Raw genomic sequence first — 22,522 nt, forward strand, 5'->3', positions numbered from 1 at the left:
TTCAATGAAACTTTATCTTTAAATGTAATGTAAAGGCTAACTTTAATTTTCAAATTAATATTATCAATAATTATAAAAAATAAAAGAGGCACCGCAATGCTTCGGCTTTTGTGAACATTTTGGTTGAACAATGATTATGGTCTTTGAGAACATCCCATCGTCTGAAGATAAAAAAAGTTAAATGTATTTATACAATAATAAGCTTTTGTCCAAGGCAGCGAAGGAAGCTTTTGTCTGTGGTCTAACAAAATAGATTCCAGGATGAACAAATTTTGGATAAATGACAGTTACTTTTATTTACTAGCATAAAGATACCCGCCCGATTTGCTGGTAAATTTTCAAAGTAAAGATCACACTTCCAAACCACTCGAAATACTTTTTTATAATGAATCCAAACTATTTTGTCTTTGCTTTTAAATAGGAATATGGCGGAGAATCGGGCTGGTAGTTGCCAGTATCTTTATAAATTAAGCTGGCTTATTGTAAAGTTTCATTCAAATCCATTCAGTAGTTTTAGAAATTATCCAGCTTAGCGGGTGACAGTTTAGTTTATGTGTTATTATAACGTATGGGCTATATTTTTGTAGCTATGTTTCATTCATATTCATTCAGTAGTTTTTGAGCGAAAGCGAAACAAACAAACAAACACGTGAAAAGAGTGAAAACACGTCGATTTAGGTATCGAGCGGAAGTTCAAAAATGGTACCTAGAGAATTTTAAGTTTCATTTCTTCGCCACTAACCACCTCAATTTTAAATGGCATCCACTACCTTTTTATACATCATTTGAAAGGGCATAAAATTCTCTCTTTAAGTATGATTAAAAAAAATGAAATCGATCGATTGATTCTTAAGATACACAGAAGATAGAGGTCAATCGATTTTATGTTTTTTTTATCATGGTAAATAAAGAATTTTATGCCCTTTTAAATGATGTATAACAAGGTAAGGAGTGGTACCATTTGAAATTCCGAAGTTGAGGTGGTTAGATACAATTTTTGAACTTTTCCGTCGATATCTAAATCGACATGTTTTCTTTCACTCAAAACCATACTCACATCAGGTCAAGAGTTATTAAGGGTGCATACTTTTGCAATGACCTCAGTGTAATTGAGTTAGGAATTATACGTTACCTTTTGACCTAGCAAATAAATGGTATTTATAATTAGAACACAAATATTAAAATAAATATGACCTTTGAACGCACTGTAGTTAGATTGATGGTAAAAGTGTTAAAATTTGCATATATGTTATTTATAAAAAATTAAAGTGTAAAAAGTATTTATTATTATTTACATAAATAGTAGCGGATTTATAATTAATTAATTAATTAATCTTTATCTTTATAATTATTTCTATATAAGTTAGTTTCACAGAACTATTAAGAAAACTTTCTCAAATCATTTACAGTCACTACATATTGTAATGTACTTCAGATAATTCCATCATATATACAGTGTGTCCGCATTTAAGATAAAGACACACTCATATTTTCGTTATTTGTAGGAATATTGATTTGAAATTTTGTACAGTCATACAAGGTAATGGATCACATGTTTTAAGATACTTTTATGTAAAGGGATGTTATGTAATATTTTAAATAATTTGAAATCAAAAACAAATCAATTACAAATTAGCAACACAATTTTACAAATGAATAAAACATAAAATGATTGTTTTTTATAAATTAATTATTGTTTAAAATGGTTTATAAATATTAGAATTAATTAAATAACAAACAAATATTATATGAAACTTTATACATGATTTAATTTTAATTAATTAATAATATACAATAATAATAAAAAATGAATTATGCAAAATTGATTGATTAATTCATTTTTAAAAACAATTATATTTTTAACAAAATGTTAAATTGTATTGTATTTTATTTATATAATTAGCTGTACCTTGCCACACTTTGCTGGATTGCTTCGAGTCGGATTTGAACCAGTGATACCGCTGTACAAACCACACTACCGATGGTTGTTATATATGTACAAATAATATGCTTTATATTATAAAAATGACCAATAAGTTTATTTCAAACTTTCTGTAAGTTAGTAACAACAATCTTAATGTAATTGACACAATCACATATGGACTAGACATGACAGCTATGTGCTCGTAATAACCAAATCCTATATTTAAAGTAAACGCAAAAATTCACTGAGTATAGTAACTTGACTAACAGTAATTTGACTACTTTGATTGATTGAAAATGCGTGCGGTAATAAACTATCTATCCTTTCAAAATGAGTGGCCTAAGTAGTTCTTATCTTATGGGTTTGGATAAAATTATTTTAAAATAACAGAAAATAATTTTGACACTTAAATAAAATTTTTTGTATGTGGGCAAAAGGTCATACAAATGACAAATTATATACATTGATTTACGTCAGATATGGCTTACATATTTATAAATATTAAATTTTGAATAATAATTATACATATCACAACATACAGTGCATATAGTATTAACTTTTGATGACTATTCGTTGTTTGCGTAGTCATGGTAGGGACAATAAAATCGATGCCAGCGCTTCCAGTGAAAAATTTTGGAGTTAAAGGGGGCTGTTATTACTAATTTGCAGTTCTTTACATGTTAATGTTATAGAAATGTCAAATTAAAATTATTGTAAAACACGAATTAATTAAACTTAATGCATTAAAAATTGTGAAAATAAGAAATCAAATTGCACAAATATTATTTTTCAATTGTAAATTATTATAATTATTTATTTAAATTTGTGAGACAATAATATTAAATTTTCAATGTAAGTCTTAAATGCAATCCATACAATTATATATGCATCCATACAATTCTATAATTAAAGTAGTGTATCGTTACCATGGAAACGAAACTCACCCACGGAGCGAATATAATTAATTCTATTTTGAATACGATGCTGTAAATTATATAAAATAATTTTAAATGAAAATGGTAAACAAAAACACTCACTAAAAAAAAATTATTAAAATTTTTATTCATGTGTGTTACCTAATATTTTTGGGTAACACGGGGATAAAATTTCTTATAGACAAAAAATACCCAAGGTAAAACATCCCCGGATAAAATATTTCTTGATAAAATAAATACAGGATGGCTTCTTTAAGTTAACATATGCTTGAAACTAAATACACAAATTTAATCGAGGAAAATGCTTCAATCGAAAATGTTAATTTCAAAGGTACACAACTTATACCGGCATCAAATTTCATCTAAGTTTTCGGTTTCAATTAATAAATACTACTAGCACTTATAGTTCTTTTTTCTATCGCTAGATAGAGTCTTTTCTTAACATTAAAATCCCATATCTTTCAATAATCTCGTTAAGGTATAATAATATATGACCTTGTACCTTGTATACTCTTGAGTGATTTTTAAAATAAAATTGATATCGTATCGTAACCCTAACCTTTTTTTCCTTCCCCTTATTTATTTCATTATTGTTAATAATTTGCTATTAAAATCTGAACCACACACACAGTATCGCGTACCCTTTTAAAATAAATCATTTTACGGTCTATAATTTTATCGACCTACGAACCTCTGAACCTCTCTCAACATAAATGTATTTCACTTTAAATATACAGAGAAAATGTAATGTATACGAGTTTGTGAAATCTTTGGAAAATAATTATATTAACGTTGAATTTTCTTATTTAAAAAAAAAAAAATTTCCATTAAGTAATACAAGTTTATACACAGACAAAATAATTCTAAATGTCACGCAATATGAGGTTGTTTCAATTTCATCGCGAGATCAAAAATGGCGAAATGAAGAGGAAGTTGGCACAAACGCATGAGTTGCTTGTATGAAAGTAATATATTGTTTAATAAATCTCAAATATTGTTGTTTTGAAATGCAACAAAGGTTTAAGTAATCTTTTTTTGAATGGTTCTATTACTTCTATTACTGATGTGATGGTCACAACTACATGAGCTGGTACTACCTTAATTCATATTTCTACTCCATTACTAACACATATTATATACTGAGATATCATTCAGGTACAAAAGAACGAGTAAGTTTCTCAGATTGATTTTAGATATTTTAGACTCTTTTATAAAAATCATAAATCGAGATTCGATTTCTTTTAAGTTTTCTAGATGAACAACTTGCTTTATATTTATTCGTTGTGTGCGTAGTCATGGTAGGGATAATAAAATCGATGCCAGCGCTTTAAGTGAAAAATTTTGGAGATAAAGTGGGCTGTTATGACTAATTTGCAATTATTTACATGTTAATGATATAGAAACTGTCAAATTAAAATGATTGAAAAACACTAATTAATTAAACTGAATGCATTAAAAATTGTGAAAATAAGAAATCAAATTGTACAAATATTATTTTTCAAATGTTAATTATCGTAATTATTTATTTAAATTTGTGAAACAAGAATATTAAATTTTAAATGTAAGTTTTCAATGCAATCCACACAATTATATATGCATCCATTAATTCTATAATTAAAGTAGTGTATCGTTGTCATGGAAACGAAATTCACGCTCGGAGCGAATACTATGTATATATGAAATATACATAGTATATTAAGTTTAGTCCCAAGTTTGTAACGCTTAAAAATAATGATGCTAGGAAAAAATTTTGTCATAGGTGTTTATAAAATCACCTAATTAGTCCATTTCCGGTTGTCTGTCCGTCTGTGGACACGATAACTCAAAAACGAAAAAAGATATCGAGCTGAAATTTTTACAGCGTACTCAAGACGTAAAAAGTGAGGTCAAGTTCGTAAATGAGCATCATAGGTCAATTGGGTCTTGGGTCCGTAGGACCCATCTTGTAACCGTTAGAGATAGAACAAAAGTTTAAATGTAAAAAATGTTCCTTATCAAAAATTAAACAACTTTTGTTTGACACATTTTTTCGTAAACATCACTGTTTACCCGTGAGGGCACCAATTAGGCGGAAATTTTATGATATGTACTATACTTGATTATCAGTTATGTATGTGTCACATGTATGTATGTGTAATGTGATAAAGAAATCAACACTGACTATGCATGGTATTTCAACAATTAACTCAGTCAATTGTTTGTTTTCACTTGTTTAATTTAAGTATACTTGCTGCTTGCTGTATGTATCTTTTTGAAGTATATAGTTTATAAATTTAAAATGTAGTATAGAGATATATTTACCGGAAGTGGATGTATATGTATTTATAAGTTCTTTACTAGAATAAAACTAACATGTATGTTATTAGTCAGCTTTAGTCCGTCCGTCTGTTTACTTTAATCTGTTCATTCTTCTATGATGATAAAATAAAAATTAAATCTTTACGTGTAGATCATACGTAAACCAACTGAATTTTATTATTAATATATTAATTGGGAAATTGCAAATTTTTTGATTTTAACCTTTTGGCTTATATTCACCTTGATTTTTTATAATAATGGAAGTTATTTTTATAAATTATTCTTTTCAACCCCGGAACTAAAAAAAAAAAGGAGTGTTATAAGTTTGACCGCTATGTTTGTTTGTCTGTCTGTGGCATCGTAACGCCTAAACGGATGAATTAATTTTGATTTTTTTGGTTTTCATTTAAAAGGTAATTTAATGGAGAATGTTCTTAGCTATGTTTCAAGTTCAAATTAAGGGTTCTGTACCCGAAAAAACTAAAAATTGACGATGTTCTTTCAAATCGGTTCAGTTAGGAGAAGGCTGTAAGGAAAATTGTAATTTAATGGAGAATGTTCTTAGATAAGTTTCAAGTGCGAGATTAAGGTTCCGTGCCCGAAAAATTTATCGGTTTTTTTAAATTTTTAACCGACTTCAAACAAAAACGGAGGAGGTTATCAATTCGACTGTATTTTTTTTTGTTATGTTTGTTACCTTAGAACTTTTGACTGGGTGAACCGATGATTCTTTATCTGTTGGAAAGCTGGTGCTTCCCGTTTGGTTCCATTTCATTTTGGTCTAGTTCTGACAACGGCATCCATGAGAAAATCATAAAAGTCTTAAATTTGCATTAAGTATGCACGACAAGAGGACGAATAACTCAATATCACTTTGATGATTCATTTTTAGTGAAAAATTAGTTAGTGTACTTCAGATGCACTAAAAATCACAAAATAAAAAATACTTTTAACAAAAAGAAAACCGACTTCAAAAGAAAAATTTTTCCAAAACAAATTAAAATGCACTAAAAAGTAAACAAATAATGATAATATAATGGAGTTAAAATTATTGTTATTTTTGGAGTCGGTGTCAGCAAAGGAAACAACTCTGACAGAACAGTTTGCTACATTATCATTATTTTTTTACTTTTTAGTGCATTTTAATTTGTTTTGGATAAATTTTTCTTTTGAAGTCGGTTTTCTTTTTGATAAAAGTATTTTTTATGTAAATTTCACTTGTAAGCTAATTTACCCATAGCTCATTTATCTTGTAGAAGTAATTCTCTAAATATAAAAACATAATCAGAATAGAATATGTTTTTTATATAGTTTTAATTACTCAACTGTTATTAAATAAGAGTGTATCTAATGTTAAAATATATATAAAATATAGATGGAATAGAAAAAAATCACTTTCTTTTTATCACATATAATTTTCACTTGGCATTTTATTTTATTTATTTTTTTTAAACAGCAAGGGATTTAAAGTTATAATTTTATTAAAAGAATTTTTTTTATCATTATCCTATTTTTTGTGATTATCTTTAGCTTTATGTTTAAAAGCTTATTTATCAAAATATTTGTCATGGTAATTTATTTAATATCCCTTGGGATCATCAACAAAGTCAGGGATATGATTTTTTTTAAATTTCTCTATATGTAAGCAGTATCATTATGACATTACATATACAGGATATTAGTTATGTATGTGTGACATGCATGTATGTGTAATGTGATGAGTAATCAACACTGTTTATGCGTGGTATTTCAACAATTAATTCAGTCAATTGTTTATTTTCAGTTGTTACATATATAAAATTAAATAACTAAATTGTTTTAGATAGAGTTAAGTAAGTACAGTACAACAGTGCAGTTAAAGTAGGTACTTAGTAAGTTAGTAAGTTACTTTTATAGTTATTGTGTGTAGTGTTATAAGTTTAGTTTTAGTTATACTATTTCTATTTGCTAGTTACTTTTTAAAATAACAATTTTCATCTTAAAATAGAACAAACATTTTAAGTATATAACATAAGTATATAGGTAGGTAAAGTAACGTGTATGCTTTTAAAAGTTCAATTATGTTATGACAAATTCATTCTATATATAATTTTAAAATTATATTTACAAACAAGTGAAAAAACAAACAATTGATTGAGTTAATTGTTCAAATACCATGTTTAGCATGTATGTTTAGGATGTGAAATTTTTCTAGAATATCTTTTCGTTTTTCGAGAATAAAACCTTCACAAGACCACTAGTTGAAGCTACTTGTAAATTTTCAATTCCCTATCTTTTATAGTTTTGAAGAAAATGGACTCCAAAATTGCGCTTGTCCTAATTTGCGCTCTCACGGATAAGAAGTGATATTTACCGAAAAATGTTTCAAACAAAAGTTGTTTATTTTTTATAAGGAACATTTTGTTCCAAGCTTTAATGGTCTACAAGATGGGTCCTACGGATCCAAGACATAATTGATCTATCTGGGTTATTAACCAACAGCTTGATGTCTCAGTTTTGAATTATCAGACGGGCAGACAGAAAGACAACCGAAAACGCAGTAATTAGGTGATTTTATGAACACTTATACCAAAAATTTTTTTTATGGCATCAGTATTTTTAAGCGGTACAAACTTGGGACAAAACTTGCTATAAAAACTAAATTTTTATAAAAATTTAAAATATAAATTATAGGATCAAAGATCATATTTCCTACCGGGTGTTTCACAATAACTTTAGCTCTTTTGTTTCTATTATAATTCCTTATAATCTACAATAGTTTCATCTAAAATTATAGCAGATACATTTTATATTTCTAGTTTCTATGCAATTTGTCTTGGTGCTTTTTTCGGACTCTTTGAAATAAACTTGTTTTATGGGCATTGGTTTTGAAAAGAAATCAGTGCCCATAAAACAAAGTGGATCATATATTTAGGTATCACATTAATTTGAATTTTAAGTATTGAAATAATATATATAAAGAAACATAAAAAGAAAATTTTTATATTCAATAAAAAATGTTTTTTTTTCTTACAAAAGTTAAAATAAACATTGTTTTTTTAAAATAAATCTTTAATTATCAGTTTAAGTTGAAATTTTAAAATAAAATTTACGAAAAATCATTAAAAAAGTTTTTCTTTTTTTTATAACTATTTGTTTTAGAAAAACTATTTATTATTTGTATAATTGTTCGTTGCTAGTTAGTTTCGAATGAAAAACTTTTATTTGTTTTTAAATTACACATTTATTTTTATTTTTTAGAATATAACACAATACAAAAGTATTTATATATCTATAATAATTAATCTTAATCTAGAATAATAATTAACTTGGAAAGTCAATTATAACAAACAAGTAGTTAACATTTAAATAAAAATAAAAACTAATAATCATTTAAAAATTTATTTTATTGTATTTTGTCTGTCATTTGAATATGAGAAAATAGGTTTTCTTCTCTCATTATTAGAACTTTTCAAAAAGGAAGCGAAAACGCCTGACAAAAAAAATATTCGTAAAACATCGTTGTGACGTAATAATGTTAATTGAATAGTATATACACTGTATACAATTATTAATTAACATTATGACGTTACACGATCTTTTACGAACATTTTTTGTGTCGTGGGTTTTCGTTTCTCTTATGAAAAGTATTTTTAAAACTGCCTATAAGTTTAAAAAGATCATGAAAAAATTAAAAATAAAAACAGTTTTGCTATAAAACTTATATGCAATCTTTCCATTTTTGTCAAAAAACAAGAGAAAAAGTTATCAAATATATTTTAAAATCAATATATTTAAAAATAATTCAGTAACTATTCTCAGTACTGCACAGTATTATCCACCGTTCATATTGACTGCCCGTAAGTAACTAATAACTATTTCAATAATACTCATACATATTTCACATTTCCGTGTACAATGTGAGACTAGGTTGTATTCTTTTGAAAATGACCGTCACAGCCACTCCTAATATTTGACTTGTTACAATACTATAAAATTTTTCTATTTTCGCGATAAAAACAATAATTATACCATGCATATATGAAATATACATGGTATATTAAGTTTAGTCCCAAGTTTGTAACGCTTAAAAATAATGATGCTAGGAAAAAAATTTTGTCATAGGTGTTCATAAAATCACCTAATTAGTCCATTTCCGGTTGTCCGTCCGTCTGTGGACACGATAACTCAAAAACGAAAAAAGATATCGAGCTGAAATTTTTACAGCGTACTCAGGACGTAAAAAGTGACGTCAAGTTTGTAAATGAGCATCATAGGTCAATTAGGTCCTGTAAACCGTTAGAGATAGAACAAAAGTTTAAATGTAAAAAATGTTCCTTATCAAAAATTAAACAACTTTTGTTTGAAACATTTTTTCGTAAACATCACTGTTTACCCGTGAGGGCGCCAATTAGGCGGAAATTTTATAATATGTACTATACTTGATTATCAGTTATGTATGTGTAATGTGATAAAGAAATCACATGACTATGCATGGTATTTCAACAATTAACTCAGTCAACTGTTTGTTTTCACTTGTTTTTTATTGAATTTAATATTATACAGTAAAATTAAACATTAATAAATTTAATATTTTGTGTACCTAAATTAAATAAATAATTAATTTTGGTATTTTTGGTTTTTTGTTACAGATTTAATATTATTTCGTATTTAATTAATTTACACAGAAAAAGGTAAGAAATTAATATCATTTTTTCTTTTTTTTTTTCAATTTTATTTTATTTCTCTCTCAACACACACAAAAAAAAAAAAACAAATAGGAATCATAACAATAACAATTTATTATTTGGTTGAATTTTATTCAACGAGAAAAAAGAAAAATAATCAAACATGATAAAGAAAATGAAAAGAAGAAAACTGTGAAAATATAAATAAATCATATATAGAACAGAAAAAATGATTCATCTCATTATACCATGTATAGTAAATATACCAAGGTATACTAAGTTTAGTCCTAAGTTTGTAACTAGAGCTTAAAAATATTGATGATACGAAAAAAATTTTGGTATAGGTGTTTATAAAATCATCTAATTAGTCCATTTCCGGTTGTCGTCTGTCATCACGATAACGCAAAACCGAAAAGATATTTCAAACTGAAATTTTTATAGCGTAAAAAGTAAGGTCGAATTCGTAAATGAGCAACATAGGACCCAACGTAGGACCCATCTTGTAAACTGTTAGAGATAGAACAAGTTTAAATGTAAAAAATTTTTCTTATAAAAAATTAAACAACTTTTATTTGAAACACGTTTTCGTAAACATCACTTTTTACCCGTGAGAGAGCAAATTATGTGTAAATTGTATAGTATGTATTATATGGGAATATCAGTTATATATGTGTGACATGTATGTATGTGTAATGTGAGTAAGCAACACTGTCTATACATGATATTTGAACAATTAACTAAGTTAATTTTTTGTTTTCATCTATCTTATATAAGATTGTTTGATTATTATATCGCGTTTGGTGTACTATTGCAATCTCCTCAACTGAATCTACGAGAAACACTTTTTGTAGAAACACTTATTGAAAGTGGACATCATACGAACAATTAGAAATTAATTCTCTCTGGAAAAACAAACTATGGTTAGAATATAATTAGAGTAAAATAAATTGAAGTTGAAAAATTCGCTTTGTTGCACTTAAAAGTGAACAATAATTGTATTTTCAATGTCATATTTAAAGCGTGGTTTGACTTTTTGAAATCCTGATTTTTATTCGTTTTATTTGAGGTTATAAAGCTGTAAACGGCATTTTTTCTTTCCGCACGTGATAAAACAATTCTTGACAAAGAATTTAAGCCTCGGCTCATTTCTCTTGGTCATACAAATCCTTGGCAATGACCGATTTAAGAAAGGGTCGTTTTTTCGAAAACTTAAGTTTTTCATATGTAACCAACTTAGCCAGACACTCTGTATATGGTGGGCTAAAATTTCAAAAATACAAAACGATAATTAAAATAAAAATATCTATTTTGTTGATATGATATTTTGTTCGGATTCTCTATATCGTTCTGCTCTTCGAATGCGATGGTTTGAGAAAATCTTGTGTATTATATTCACTATTTTCAACACCGGTTGTTTGTTAAGTTTTTCACTACTTGCGAATTCTACAAATAAGTAACAGTCGTACGGAAATTATGAACGCCTTGTAATATCCGTTTATGGGTTAAACTTATTTTATATGAAAAATTTATAACTTAAGGTATGAGTCATTTCCAGTGAACATGGGCCTCCACTATCACTACAAAAATCATGAAAAATGCTTATTTGAAAACAATTATTTATCAAATATATTTATAACAAGTAAAAACAAACAATTGACTGAGTTAATTGTTGAAATACCATGCATAGTCAGTGTTGATTTCTTTATCACATTACACATACAAACATGTGACACATACATAACTGATAATCAACTATAGTACATAGTATAAAATTTCCGCCTAATTGGTGCCCTCACGGGTAAACAGTGATGTTTACGAAAAAATGTTTCAAACAAAAGTTGTTTAATTTTTGATAAAGAACATTTTTTACATTTAAACTTTTGTTAAACTTTTGTTCTATTTCTAACGGTTTACAAGATGGGTCCTACGGACCCAAGACCCAATTGACCTATGATGCTCATTTACGAACTTGACCTCTCTTTTTACGTCCTAAGTACGCTGTAAAAATTTCAGCTCGATATCTTTTTTCGTTTTTGAGTTATCGTTTCCACAGACGGACGGACAACCGGAAATGGACTAATTAGGTGATTTTAAGAACAGCTATGACAAAATTTTTTTCCTAGCATCAATATTTTTAAGCGTTACAAACTTGGGACTAAACTTAATATACTATGTATATTTCATATATACAGTGCAACCTTAATATAACGAACCTCAATATAACGAATTCCTCGATTTAACGAATTTTTCGCAATCCCCTTGAATTGTCCATAAGAGTCAATATAAAATATACCTCTACATTACGAATATTTTTTGCGAACAGCCTCTATATAACGAATTTTCAACTACATAAAAAATTTAAATACCTCTATATAACGAAATTCGTCAATTCAAAACCTTTATATAACGTATAAAGTCCCACCAATATATGACAGTTAGTATACTCCATAGTATGTAATTCATGTCGCGAGAGGTTCCGACACTTTTTTCCTCTTTATAACGAATTTTAGACCAACTTAACCTCAATATAACAAACCTCAGTTTAACGAATTACTTGATATAACGAATATTTACTGGTTCCCTTCAGATTTGTTATATCGAGGTTGCACTGTACATGGTATAGTAATTTACAATTCATGCTGTTATCATCAAAAACAATCTACAATGCAAATTTATAGTCTGTGCGCTACGGACAATAAACATTGCACAAATCCATTGAATTCACACCTAATCGATTTTGGCACTTTTTTATTAAGTTTCATGCATAAAGTGACTTAAGCTAATGGTCTATAATACTTAATTTTTTTCGTCTAATCTTGTGCGTATCCTATTATTTTACCGTCACTTATTCCCTTTTTGTCCACTATTAGCCAATTTCGCATATGATTGGTTGATTTAATGGAAATTGTAATTTTTTCCAGAATACAAGAATTTTATGATTAAGATAAGAAAATTCCATTCCATATTGATTACAAAACAATTTTTAAATTATATTTATTATTTATTTAATTAATTTTATAAATTTTTGACTGACTGGTTGAATGATTCACTTGACTGTTATTGTTTTAATCTAATAGTAGAGATATTTTAAGCACGAATTTAAGTAAATATCTGAATACTTATGTTTAGTTTTTTTTTGTATTCGCTCCGTGCGTGAGTTTCGTTTCCATGGTAACGATACACTACTTTAATTATAGAATTGTATGGATGCATATATAATTGTATGGATTACATTTATGACTTACATTGAAAATTTAATATTATTGTGTCACAAATTTAAATAAATAATTATGATAATTTACATTTAAAAATAATATTTGTGCAATTTGATTTCTTATTTTCACAATTTTTAATGCATTAAGTTTAATTAATTCGTGTTTTACAATAATTTTAATTTGACATTTCTATAACATTAACATGTAAAGAACTGCAAATTAGTCATAACAGCCCCCTTTAACGCCAAAATTTTTCACTGGAAGCGCTGGCATCGATTTTATTGTCCCTACCATGACTACGCACACAACGAATAGGTCTATTATCTACCTTACTTTATTATCATTGAATTAAGGTAGTTGTTATCGTACACAAAAAGTATTTAAAGAAATATCTTTAGTTCCGATGTCCATCAGCTAATCCCCGACTACTACAAAATCACACTCTAAAAAGTATGAAAATTGTCAATAAGTAGGTAGTAATATTGTCAATACAGTTGGGGGGCCTCTAAAATAAATAAAAATTTCCCACAATACGGTGCCCGGACTGATAAATTAAAAAAAATAATTTTCACTTATCGTAACAATTTCAGATTAGAATAATTTTTTTTTATACTTTTTAAGAGCGTAATTTTGTAGTTGGTTTTATTTCAAGAATTAATGAAATTTTAAGTTAGTCATTACTTAAGTGACGCATTCGACGTCTTAATGCATTTCTAAATAGTTTATTATACCATGCATATATGAAATATACATAGTATATTAAGTTTAGTCCCAAGTTTGTAACGCTTAAAAATAATGATGCTAGGAAAAAAATTTTGTCATAGGTGTTCATAAAATCACCTAATTAGTCCATTTCCGGCTGTCCGTCCGTCCGTCCGCCCGTCTGTGGACACGATAACTCAAAAACGAAAAGATACAGAGCTGAAATTTTTACAACGTACTCAGGACGTAAAAAGTGAGGTCAAGTTCGTAAATGAGCATCAGAGGTCAATTGGGTCTTGGGCCCGTAGGACCCATCTTGTAAACTGTTAGAGATAAAACAAAAGTTTAAATGTAAAAAATGTTCCTTATAAAAAATTAAACAACTTTTGTTTGAAACATTTTTTCGTAAACATCACTGTTTACCCGTGAGGGCGTCAATTAGGCGGAAATTTTATAATATGTACTATACTTGATTATCAGTTATGTATGTGTCACATGTTTATATGTGTAATGTGAGAAAGAAATCAACACTGACTATGCATGATATTTCAACAGTTAACTCAGTCAATTGTTTGTTTTCACTTGTTTTTATTTAAAATCTAACGTTCTGATAAAAATAAGCTTTCCTTTATTTTTCCAACATATTTTTTACAGTAACCTACATTTATTTAATTACAATCAGTCTTTTACTTTTGAGTAATCCTTATAACTCACGATTAATGAAATATTGAAATCGTAATCCAATGAAATCAATTTAAATACTTAACTAAGGTAGTTTACTCGTCATAATCGTATGTTAAATTGTTTATTATTTTATTTCATACTAGAAAATGATACCCAACCGCATATATATACATATAGTTTTCTATTTTTTTAAATGTATAATAGTAATTATTTATCAGAAAAGATGGCCGTGAAATAGTTTATATTGACTATTTTTACAGAAACTTGTAATTTATGGTAATATCAAATTATAAATTTATTTTTCATTTTTAATTTTTTTTTAAATGTAACTTTAAAAATTATATCTCATGTGTTATTCTGATGTTTGAGCTATATTGCTGTACAATTTCATTAAAAGCCATTCGCTAGTTCTAGCATGAAAGCGTAACAAACAAACAAACATGCTTACTTTTACATTTATAATATATAGGGATAGGGATATCATATTTTTCATTTCAAGAAACCTTAAGAAAAGTGAATTTTTTCGCAAACTACCTTAATACTAACTAAAACTTAACTTTAAAAAATAAATAAATAAATTAGATAAGATTAAATTTTATTTGTATTTGTTTGAAAATAGATTTTCCAGCTAACTCGCTAAATTTTATTATCCTTTAAAAAAAAAAAACATTTCAATTGTAATTATTACGAACAGTAAAAGTAAGTACATTTTGTGCACATGTGAGCTGCTTGCTTTAAGAATCACTATTAGTGCAACCCAAGCCACTAATTCGATTGTTTTCTTATCAATTCAATTTAGAAATAAATAAAATAAAATAATAAATAAACAATGCTCATAAAAAAAAAGTAGAATTTAGTAGTTGTTCTATATCAGTGGGACGAACGAACGGACTGTGGACACTTTTATATTACGAAAAGTTTCGAAGTGGTGAGAGAGTGTTAGAAGTGTTTTTATAAAAAGTGTTGTTCGATGATTTTATTGATAACCATGTTTGTTTTACCATATTTGGCGAAAACGTTGTATGACACGTTTGGATGGACTCAAAATGTTGACGATGAGGAAACTGACACTGAATTACAGGTAATTGTGCCATTTTTATACCCTGTACATAAGTAATAATAGCTGCTCTCCACGATACTTAACCCTTGGGTTTTCATCGTTACTGTGTAAATTAATCAAGCCTTCTTGAGAAAAACCCTTTAAAAACACGATTCCTGTATTCCATAAGAACCGTGCATTTTTCCGGGAGAAGAATTAGCCTATGACTCTTTCTGATCCTTAAACTATCACTACCTATGCAAAAAATCATGTCGATTCTTTGCTCTATTAGAACGATTTACCCCACGGGAACAATACATTTTACCGGGATAAAATGTACTATTCCAGACCATAATCTAGCTCTGTGCCCAATTTCATCCAAATTCGTTCGGTAGTTTTTGCGTGAAAGAGTAAAGGCGCAATTCCAATGAGGCAACACACAGTCGTTCAATAGAAGGAACACAAAGCGACAAAAAATACGTTTTCGGTGGCGTAAACATTATTGGTGGTAATTAGTCCACTTTCGGTTGTCTGTCCGTCTGCCTGTCGACACGATAATTCAAAAATGAACAATGATATCAAGCTGAAATATAGCATGCTCAAGGCGTTAAAAGTAAGGTCGAGTTCGTAAATGAGGAACATAGGTCAACTAAATCTTGGGTCCGTAGGACTCATCTTGTAAATTGTCAGCGATAGAACAAAGTTTAAGTGTAAAAAATGTTTCTTATAAAAAAATTAACAATTTTTGCTTGAAAAATGTTTTCGTAAAAATTACTGTTTGCCCTTGAGAGTGCAAATTATTCCTAAATTATATAGTATGTATTATATGAGAATATCAGTTCTGTGTGGTTATTAAAGAGTGACTATCTCTTTTTACTTACATAAGGTAAAAAATAACAAACGATTACGTAAATCCACACTGCCTCTACATGGCATTTCAACAGTTAACTCAGTCAATTGTTTTATTATTTTAACTTATATAATGGAATTTATAGCATGTTTATAATTCAGAACTTTTATTAGGTAATTGTGGCACTTAAAATAAGAAATGACGTGATTTAAAAAAAAAAATAAAAAATAAAAAAGGTAATAAATTTTCCATTTTAAAACTAAAAATGTAAATAATGTTATGAAAGATTTGAAATGCAGTCAGTAATAATAATTTTTGCACTTTCTCTACGTTTTAAATAATAAATAGTTAACTACGATTGAATTGAACGTCCGTCGTCCGTCGTTGAATGTACAGGTGACCTTTAGGTAGCTATTTTTACATTAAAATCCATAGATACAAAACATATATTTATTATTAAATTATTTTTACCTTCATCCCACCTGAGTCAGTCAGTTTTAGTAGTCTTAGTCGATCTATTCAGAGTTACTTCGTTAATGGACTTTACTATAAACTATAATGTGTTAAACTAGCTCGAACCGTGCCACATTCCGCTCCCGTAGCTACCGTAACCCGTGGCGAAAAATAACAAACAAAAAATTTCGTAGAAAACTAGTGAAAAAAATCAAAAGTTTTGAAATTAATATTAGGAGAACATGCAGTATATTTTGTCAATATTTTTCGTCAATCCTAGACATAAAATAATCTTGAAAATGAAGGATGAATCATAGAATTTGATAAAGGAATAAAGAAGATAAGGATAGGACAGAAAATAACTTGGTAAAGTAATAATATATAAGATGTTGTTTACTTTAGAGACGTTGGTTTTACCGGCCGGCCGGCTAACTTACTTTATAGTACGAGTACGAACGATTACTATTACAAACCTAACACAACGAAACTAAATTTATATACGTCAAGTCTGTCTGTTTATGTGTCTGTCTGTCTGTCTGTCTGTGTGTATGTCCAACGTGGATGCTGTTTAGTTTTGAAGTAGAAAAATTATTAGAATATCGTGTGTAAAATGTTCTGTTTAAAACAGAGAATTTAGAAAATTACTAGGAGGTTCTTAACACTTTGTTACTTTTATAAAAATATTACTTGTGCGATGATTAAGGTTGATCGGACATTAAGACAATGTATTTTGATACCAAAAAAATTAAAAAAATACCAAAAGTTTAAAATTTTATTTATCAATTCAAATTTATCAAACCTTACAGAGGTCAGTTTAGGTTATATTGGCTGTCCAAGAAGGACACACTTAGGCTATAGAGAACCTTTGTGATACCATATATGTGTTTTACCACCTTTCCGCTAATAACTTCATTTATCAGCTCCATTTATTTCAGAGGTTGAGTGCACCTCCTTCATGCATATACCATGGACTACACCAGCCCATCACAACTATTTATTAAATTAATTTAATTGCGACGGCGGGAATCGAACTCGCTATCCTAAGCATACCACGGACAGAATTGGCTATGCCTTAACCAACTGAGCTAATAGGGCGACCTTACAGAGAATCGATATGAATTTTTCACAAAATATAATAAGCCTTTAATACCCTAGATTTTCAAGATTTATTACAGTGACCATTCATTTCAATAAATTGATTGATAAGACGTTTCTCCCTTCATTATTTTATAAACTCTGTGTATTATGTTTTTATAGATGTGTTAGTTAGTAAGTACAGTACAATAGAATAGAATAGAATAGAATAGAATTCTAAAAAGTAGATCAAATTTTATAATAAACATTAAGTGCACCCGTGTGAGCTCACACCCCCTAATTTATAACAAATACCGTGCTCTGTGCACCGTGCACCGTATACACTGAGTGAACTCATTCAACTCATTTTACAAGATTTTTATCATCTAATTTATTTATGTTTGCTTTTAACTGTTACGATAGCAAGCAGTACCTACCTACAAAAAGTGTTTTAAAATTTATTGAAGGTTGTATTTACTTACCTTTTAAATTTTTATTATGTTTGTTCGAAAAAATCACTCAACTATGTTTCCATTCCGGTTCAAACTATTTACTGAACCGTTTAATATATCAATATACTGAATAGAGCCAACAAATTGATTTGCTAAACCAAACTGATACATTTTGAGATTGATATTTTTGTGCAAAACTGGCATGCAAGTTAAGTTAGTTAATGCGAATTTGAGTGATCGAATTTTTTCTTTCTTTCGGTCAAATTGAGACTCAATATACAAAGACACTATCCTGGCTGCAGGATTGTTTGAGGTCCATGTTGAAATGGTTGAACAAATCGGGATGAAATTTGACACACAGATAGTTTTCTATCTGGGTGGACAGAAAAAATAATTCATTTAAAACTGGTCCTAACTTTGAAGTCAATGGAAACAGACAGTCTTAGAGAGATTTCATTTTAAATGGCCTTAAAGCTAAAACTGTTTCGCTGAACGCAGACTAAAAGACGTTGTATTCTTTATAATTGACTGAATTTTTCAACATGAAAACCTGCGAGGTTTACAGAAAATTTGTGCAGATAAACCAGAGCGTGGACACAAGCATCAATAAATATCCGGGAGTTCCATTTGTGAACTGCAAGTTGCTCGGAACGCACTTGTGGTACTACAAGACAGATATGGTCTGAGTACAAACGTAGGCGCTGGGTGGGCGGCAGATATGCTGAACGCCTGGATCTGGCAGTGTATCACGACTACTGCAGCAGCTGTCACAGTGATGACGAGGAGGAGACAAAGTCTCATCTTCTCTCTCACTGCTCAGCTCTTGTCATGAAGAGATGGACGTACTTGAGCCAGCCTCTCTTTGACGATCTGTCCGACATAAAGTCCGTCGACGTCAAAGCTTTCCTGCTGTTCTTCTCAGCCACTATAACCTAACCTAGCCTTACCAGAGCGTGAGTTCCAACCGCTTCAGGCATGCAGATGTAGTGCCCTGGGTAGACGAACGGAGAACCATTAAAATTCAATTCATTCTATGTGCGAAGGTGCGAAGGCGAGTAGACTTGACCGTGTGTGACCTGATTAGTTTTGGCTAGTTCCTTGAGGAGTGAGCGATCACGTGCTCGGGTTCTTTGCTTGTCATCTCTCGACTGAGTAGAAATCTTTCGGTTTACCGCACAAGGTATATTATGGCCCAGTCTAAGTTTGTAGAACAACTCATATTAGAGATAACAAGAAAATATTTTGAATTTTTGGTACACTTATATTTTTATGCCAACATTCCATAACAACAAATTTAATTCATTTTTATTTATAGAAATATTTTTTTAAAATAATAATTTGTTCATAATAACCATATGTGCAAAAGATTATTTCTTAAAGATTACCACAAATTTGAACGTGCTTGTAACTTAATTATGGATGTTAGATACGTTTACACCAAACTAAACTACACGAATGGATCCAAATACCTATATGTGATTATTTTTGTATATTTTATGTATGAAATTAATAAAAATGGATATTTCTATATACTATAAATGCGAAAGTAAGCATGTTTGTTTGTTACGTTTTCATGCTAAAATTAGCGAATGGTTTTTAATGAAACTGTACAGCAATATAGCTCATACTCCAGAATAACACATCAGATATAATTTATAATGATATATTAATAAATAAAAATGTTTGACATTACCATAAATTACAGATTTCTGTAAAAGTAGTCAATATAAAATATTTCACGGCCATCTTTTCTGATATACTCAATGAATAATTACTATTATACATTAAAAAAAATAGAAAACCATACATATATTTTAGCTGTGTAAAACAATCCTTACCATTATTTCGAGTGTTATAGAAAAGAGATTAGCGAGAGCAATCTTAATCAATCTTTACTTTTAAACCCAGCGAAGCGGGTGGGTAATACTCTAGTCTTGTAATAAAAGTAGTTATAGTTAATAATATTGGTAACCTTGAAACATATTCTATTCAAAATAATAATGCATTTATACTTTATTAGAAGTTTTTGAAATAAGAAATTACTATTATATAGGGTGTCAAGTTAAGTTGGCTATACACATATGGAAAACTTTTTTATTTTAAAGTTTACGAAAAAAAGTTATTCTTTATAAAAATCTATGCTTTCAAAAATATTGGCAGTTTTTCACTTTTGACATTGAATATATAGGATGTCCACAAATTGAGAAAGTTCGATAGGAATGTTAATAGAAGATGAAGGAAACGTTTCAAGAAATCACTCCAGAGTATAGGAGTGGAATACCTTAGGTAAATTCGTTCTGATGATCATCTACATCGTAAAATTAGTGTAATTATGCTAAATATGAAGTCAATCGTATGTATAATTTTAAAGATGTCGTGATAAGTCTAAACTTGCCTGGCGCTCGTACTACCTTATGGGTATGGGGTATGGGTATGGAGGTTAGCGGGCCATGCTCGAGCATCGGGCCTCGAAGCAATGGTTCAGAGCACCTAGCCAAATAGACCCTTGTACTCTATCCCCGCTACGCTTTTCTTCTGGTTCGACTATGGCCGGACCAAACCATTTCCTTCGCTGCTGTTTCTTCTGGAAGTGGATCGATGTTTCTTCTGAATTTTCTCTGCATCTGTCATACGCGGGAGATTGTTTTTTTCCAATCTGATGTTGGAACTTGTTCAGGTTATGATGCCCTGTGAGTAACTCTACGATGACTCTAATATCAACTTTGTTTAGTTTCAAGATCTCCTCGGCTCTGTTACCGAGCGAGTTTCCTTCACCCAACAGGCTTTTGGCGATTCGCCCTCCCTCGTAGCTGGTCCATGCCTTTAATTGTTGGTTTTTCAGGTTATCTCCTAATCTGTTAAGACCTTCTTAGTATGGCATCCTCGCTAGCTTTTCTTGAGTGGGAGCCATGGTGGTTCCCAGTTTCGTACTACCTTAACTAAATATTAAAAATGATTGATAAAGAATTTTAAATATTTTAGTGGCACTTGTTATATTTAGATATCCTGCCTTAGTTATCTATGTGAATTATAGATATTACTAATATTGTTATTATTATAATAGCTATAAAAATTTATTGTTAACAGAACAGCAGATAAATTGCATGAAAATATGTAAATTGTAAATCATAAATTTATAGGTATCTGAAAATAATTTAATAATAATACTTATTTTTATTTTTATGTATTTATAGTTTAATTGGAAATCAAACAGATGGTTTTAATCATATTAAAATTCTTTATAATTTAAAATTAGCAATGTCTTGAAGGTTTTTATTGTCAAATTATTGTCTTTAAAGGGGTTTTACAACAAATTATAAAGACGGTCGATTAAGCAGTTCTCATTTCTTTCTATATTGGTTACGGTTATAATTCCGACTGGCGGATCACTTTAAGAGGTATGCAAATATATAAAACTGAACACTCTCATGTGCAGTAACATTAGCCAGGGGCGTAACTACCGCCGTATCAGCCGTATCAATGATACGGGGCCCCCGGGCTACAGAGGCCCCCAGACTAACAATTTACACAATGTATATTTAACCATGTAAACTTACAGCAGCATATTAATGCATCCCTACCTTATAATATTTGGTTACAAGAAAATACCATCGATATTTTATTGCAAAGTGAAATCAATAGTAAAATTACATTTTGGAGAGATTTATATCTAATTATGACCCTATTGTAAAATAACTTATTTTAAAACCGAAGGGGGCCCCCGCAGCTCAATGGGGCCCCCTAACCAACTTTGATACAGGGCCCCTCTAAGGCGAGCTACGCCACCTCACCGACAATCAAGCAGTTCTTAAATCCCTCAACTCGATCTATCTAACCTCAAAGATAGCAAAAGACTACTGTACGTCCTTAAATTATCTAGCGGAACAAATGAATGAACAGCTTCTGAAAAAAAAAATTCTAAGAAAAATCCATCTTAGATAGAGGGAGGTACTACAAGACAAATTCGGTTTTGAGTACAATCATAGGCGTTCCGAAGATCTTATATCTTCGCTTCATCTTCAGAGATCCCCTACAATCGTTGTGGCTATTATAGGACACTGGCTAGGCAGCACGCACACTAAACTACTGGGGCTACAAATGCACCTCGATTTTAGCCCCAGCTATTGTAGGAGCTAAGAGAAGGTTAAAGAAACGATATCTCATCTTTTCTGTCCAGCTCTTCCCATGAGGTGAAAGACTCACTTGAGTCACCAATTCTTTAATGACCG

The 22,522-nt window shown here is 29.4% G+C and overlaps 1 protein-coding gene across 10 annotated transcripts in view; it reads left to right on the forward strand.

Annotated features, from left to right (window-relative positions):
- The first annotated feature begins 15,170 nt into the window (after positions 1–15,170).
- The window catches only part of LOC123290457 (uncharacterized protein YFR016C), a 95,338-nt gene continuing 87,986 nt past the window's right edge, over positions 15,171–22,522 (forward strand). For 2 of the 10 annotated variants that reach the window (XM_044870650.1, XM_044870651.1), the window contains exon 1: positions 15,172–15,506. In XM_044870650.1, coding sequence (XP_044726585.1) covers positions 15,396–15,506 — 111 coding nt within the window. In that variant the 5' untranslated portion in view covers positions 15,172–15,395. Of the gene's footprint in view, positions 15,507–22,522 lie in introns of all 10 variants that reach the window. The other 8 variants (XM_044870655.1, XM_044870653.1, XM_044870654.1 and 5 more) reach the window with 6 other exon arrangements.

Source organism: Chrysoperla carnea, chromosome 1 (genome assembly GCF_905475395.1).
Source record: "Chrysoperla carnea chromosome 1, inChrCarn1.1, whole genome shotgun sequence".
NCBI lineage: Eukaryota > Metazoa > Arthropoda > Insecta > Neuroptera > Chrysopidae > Chrysoperla > Chrysoperla carnea.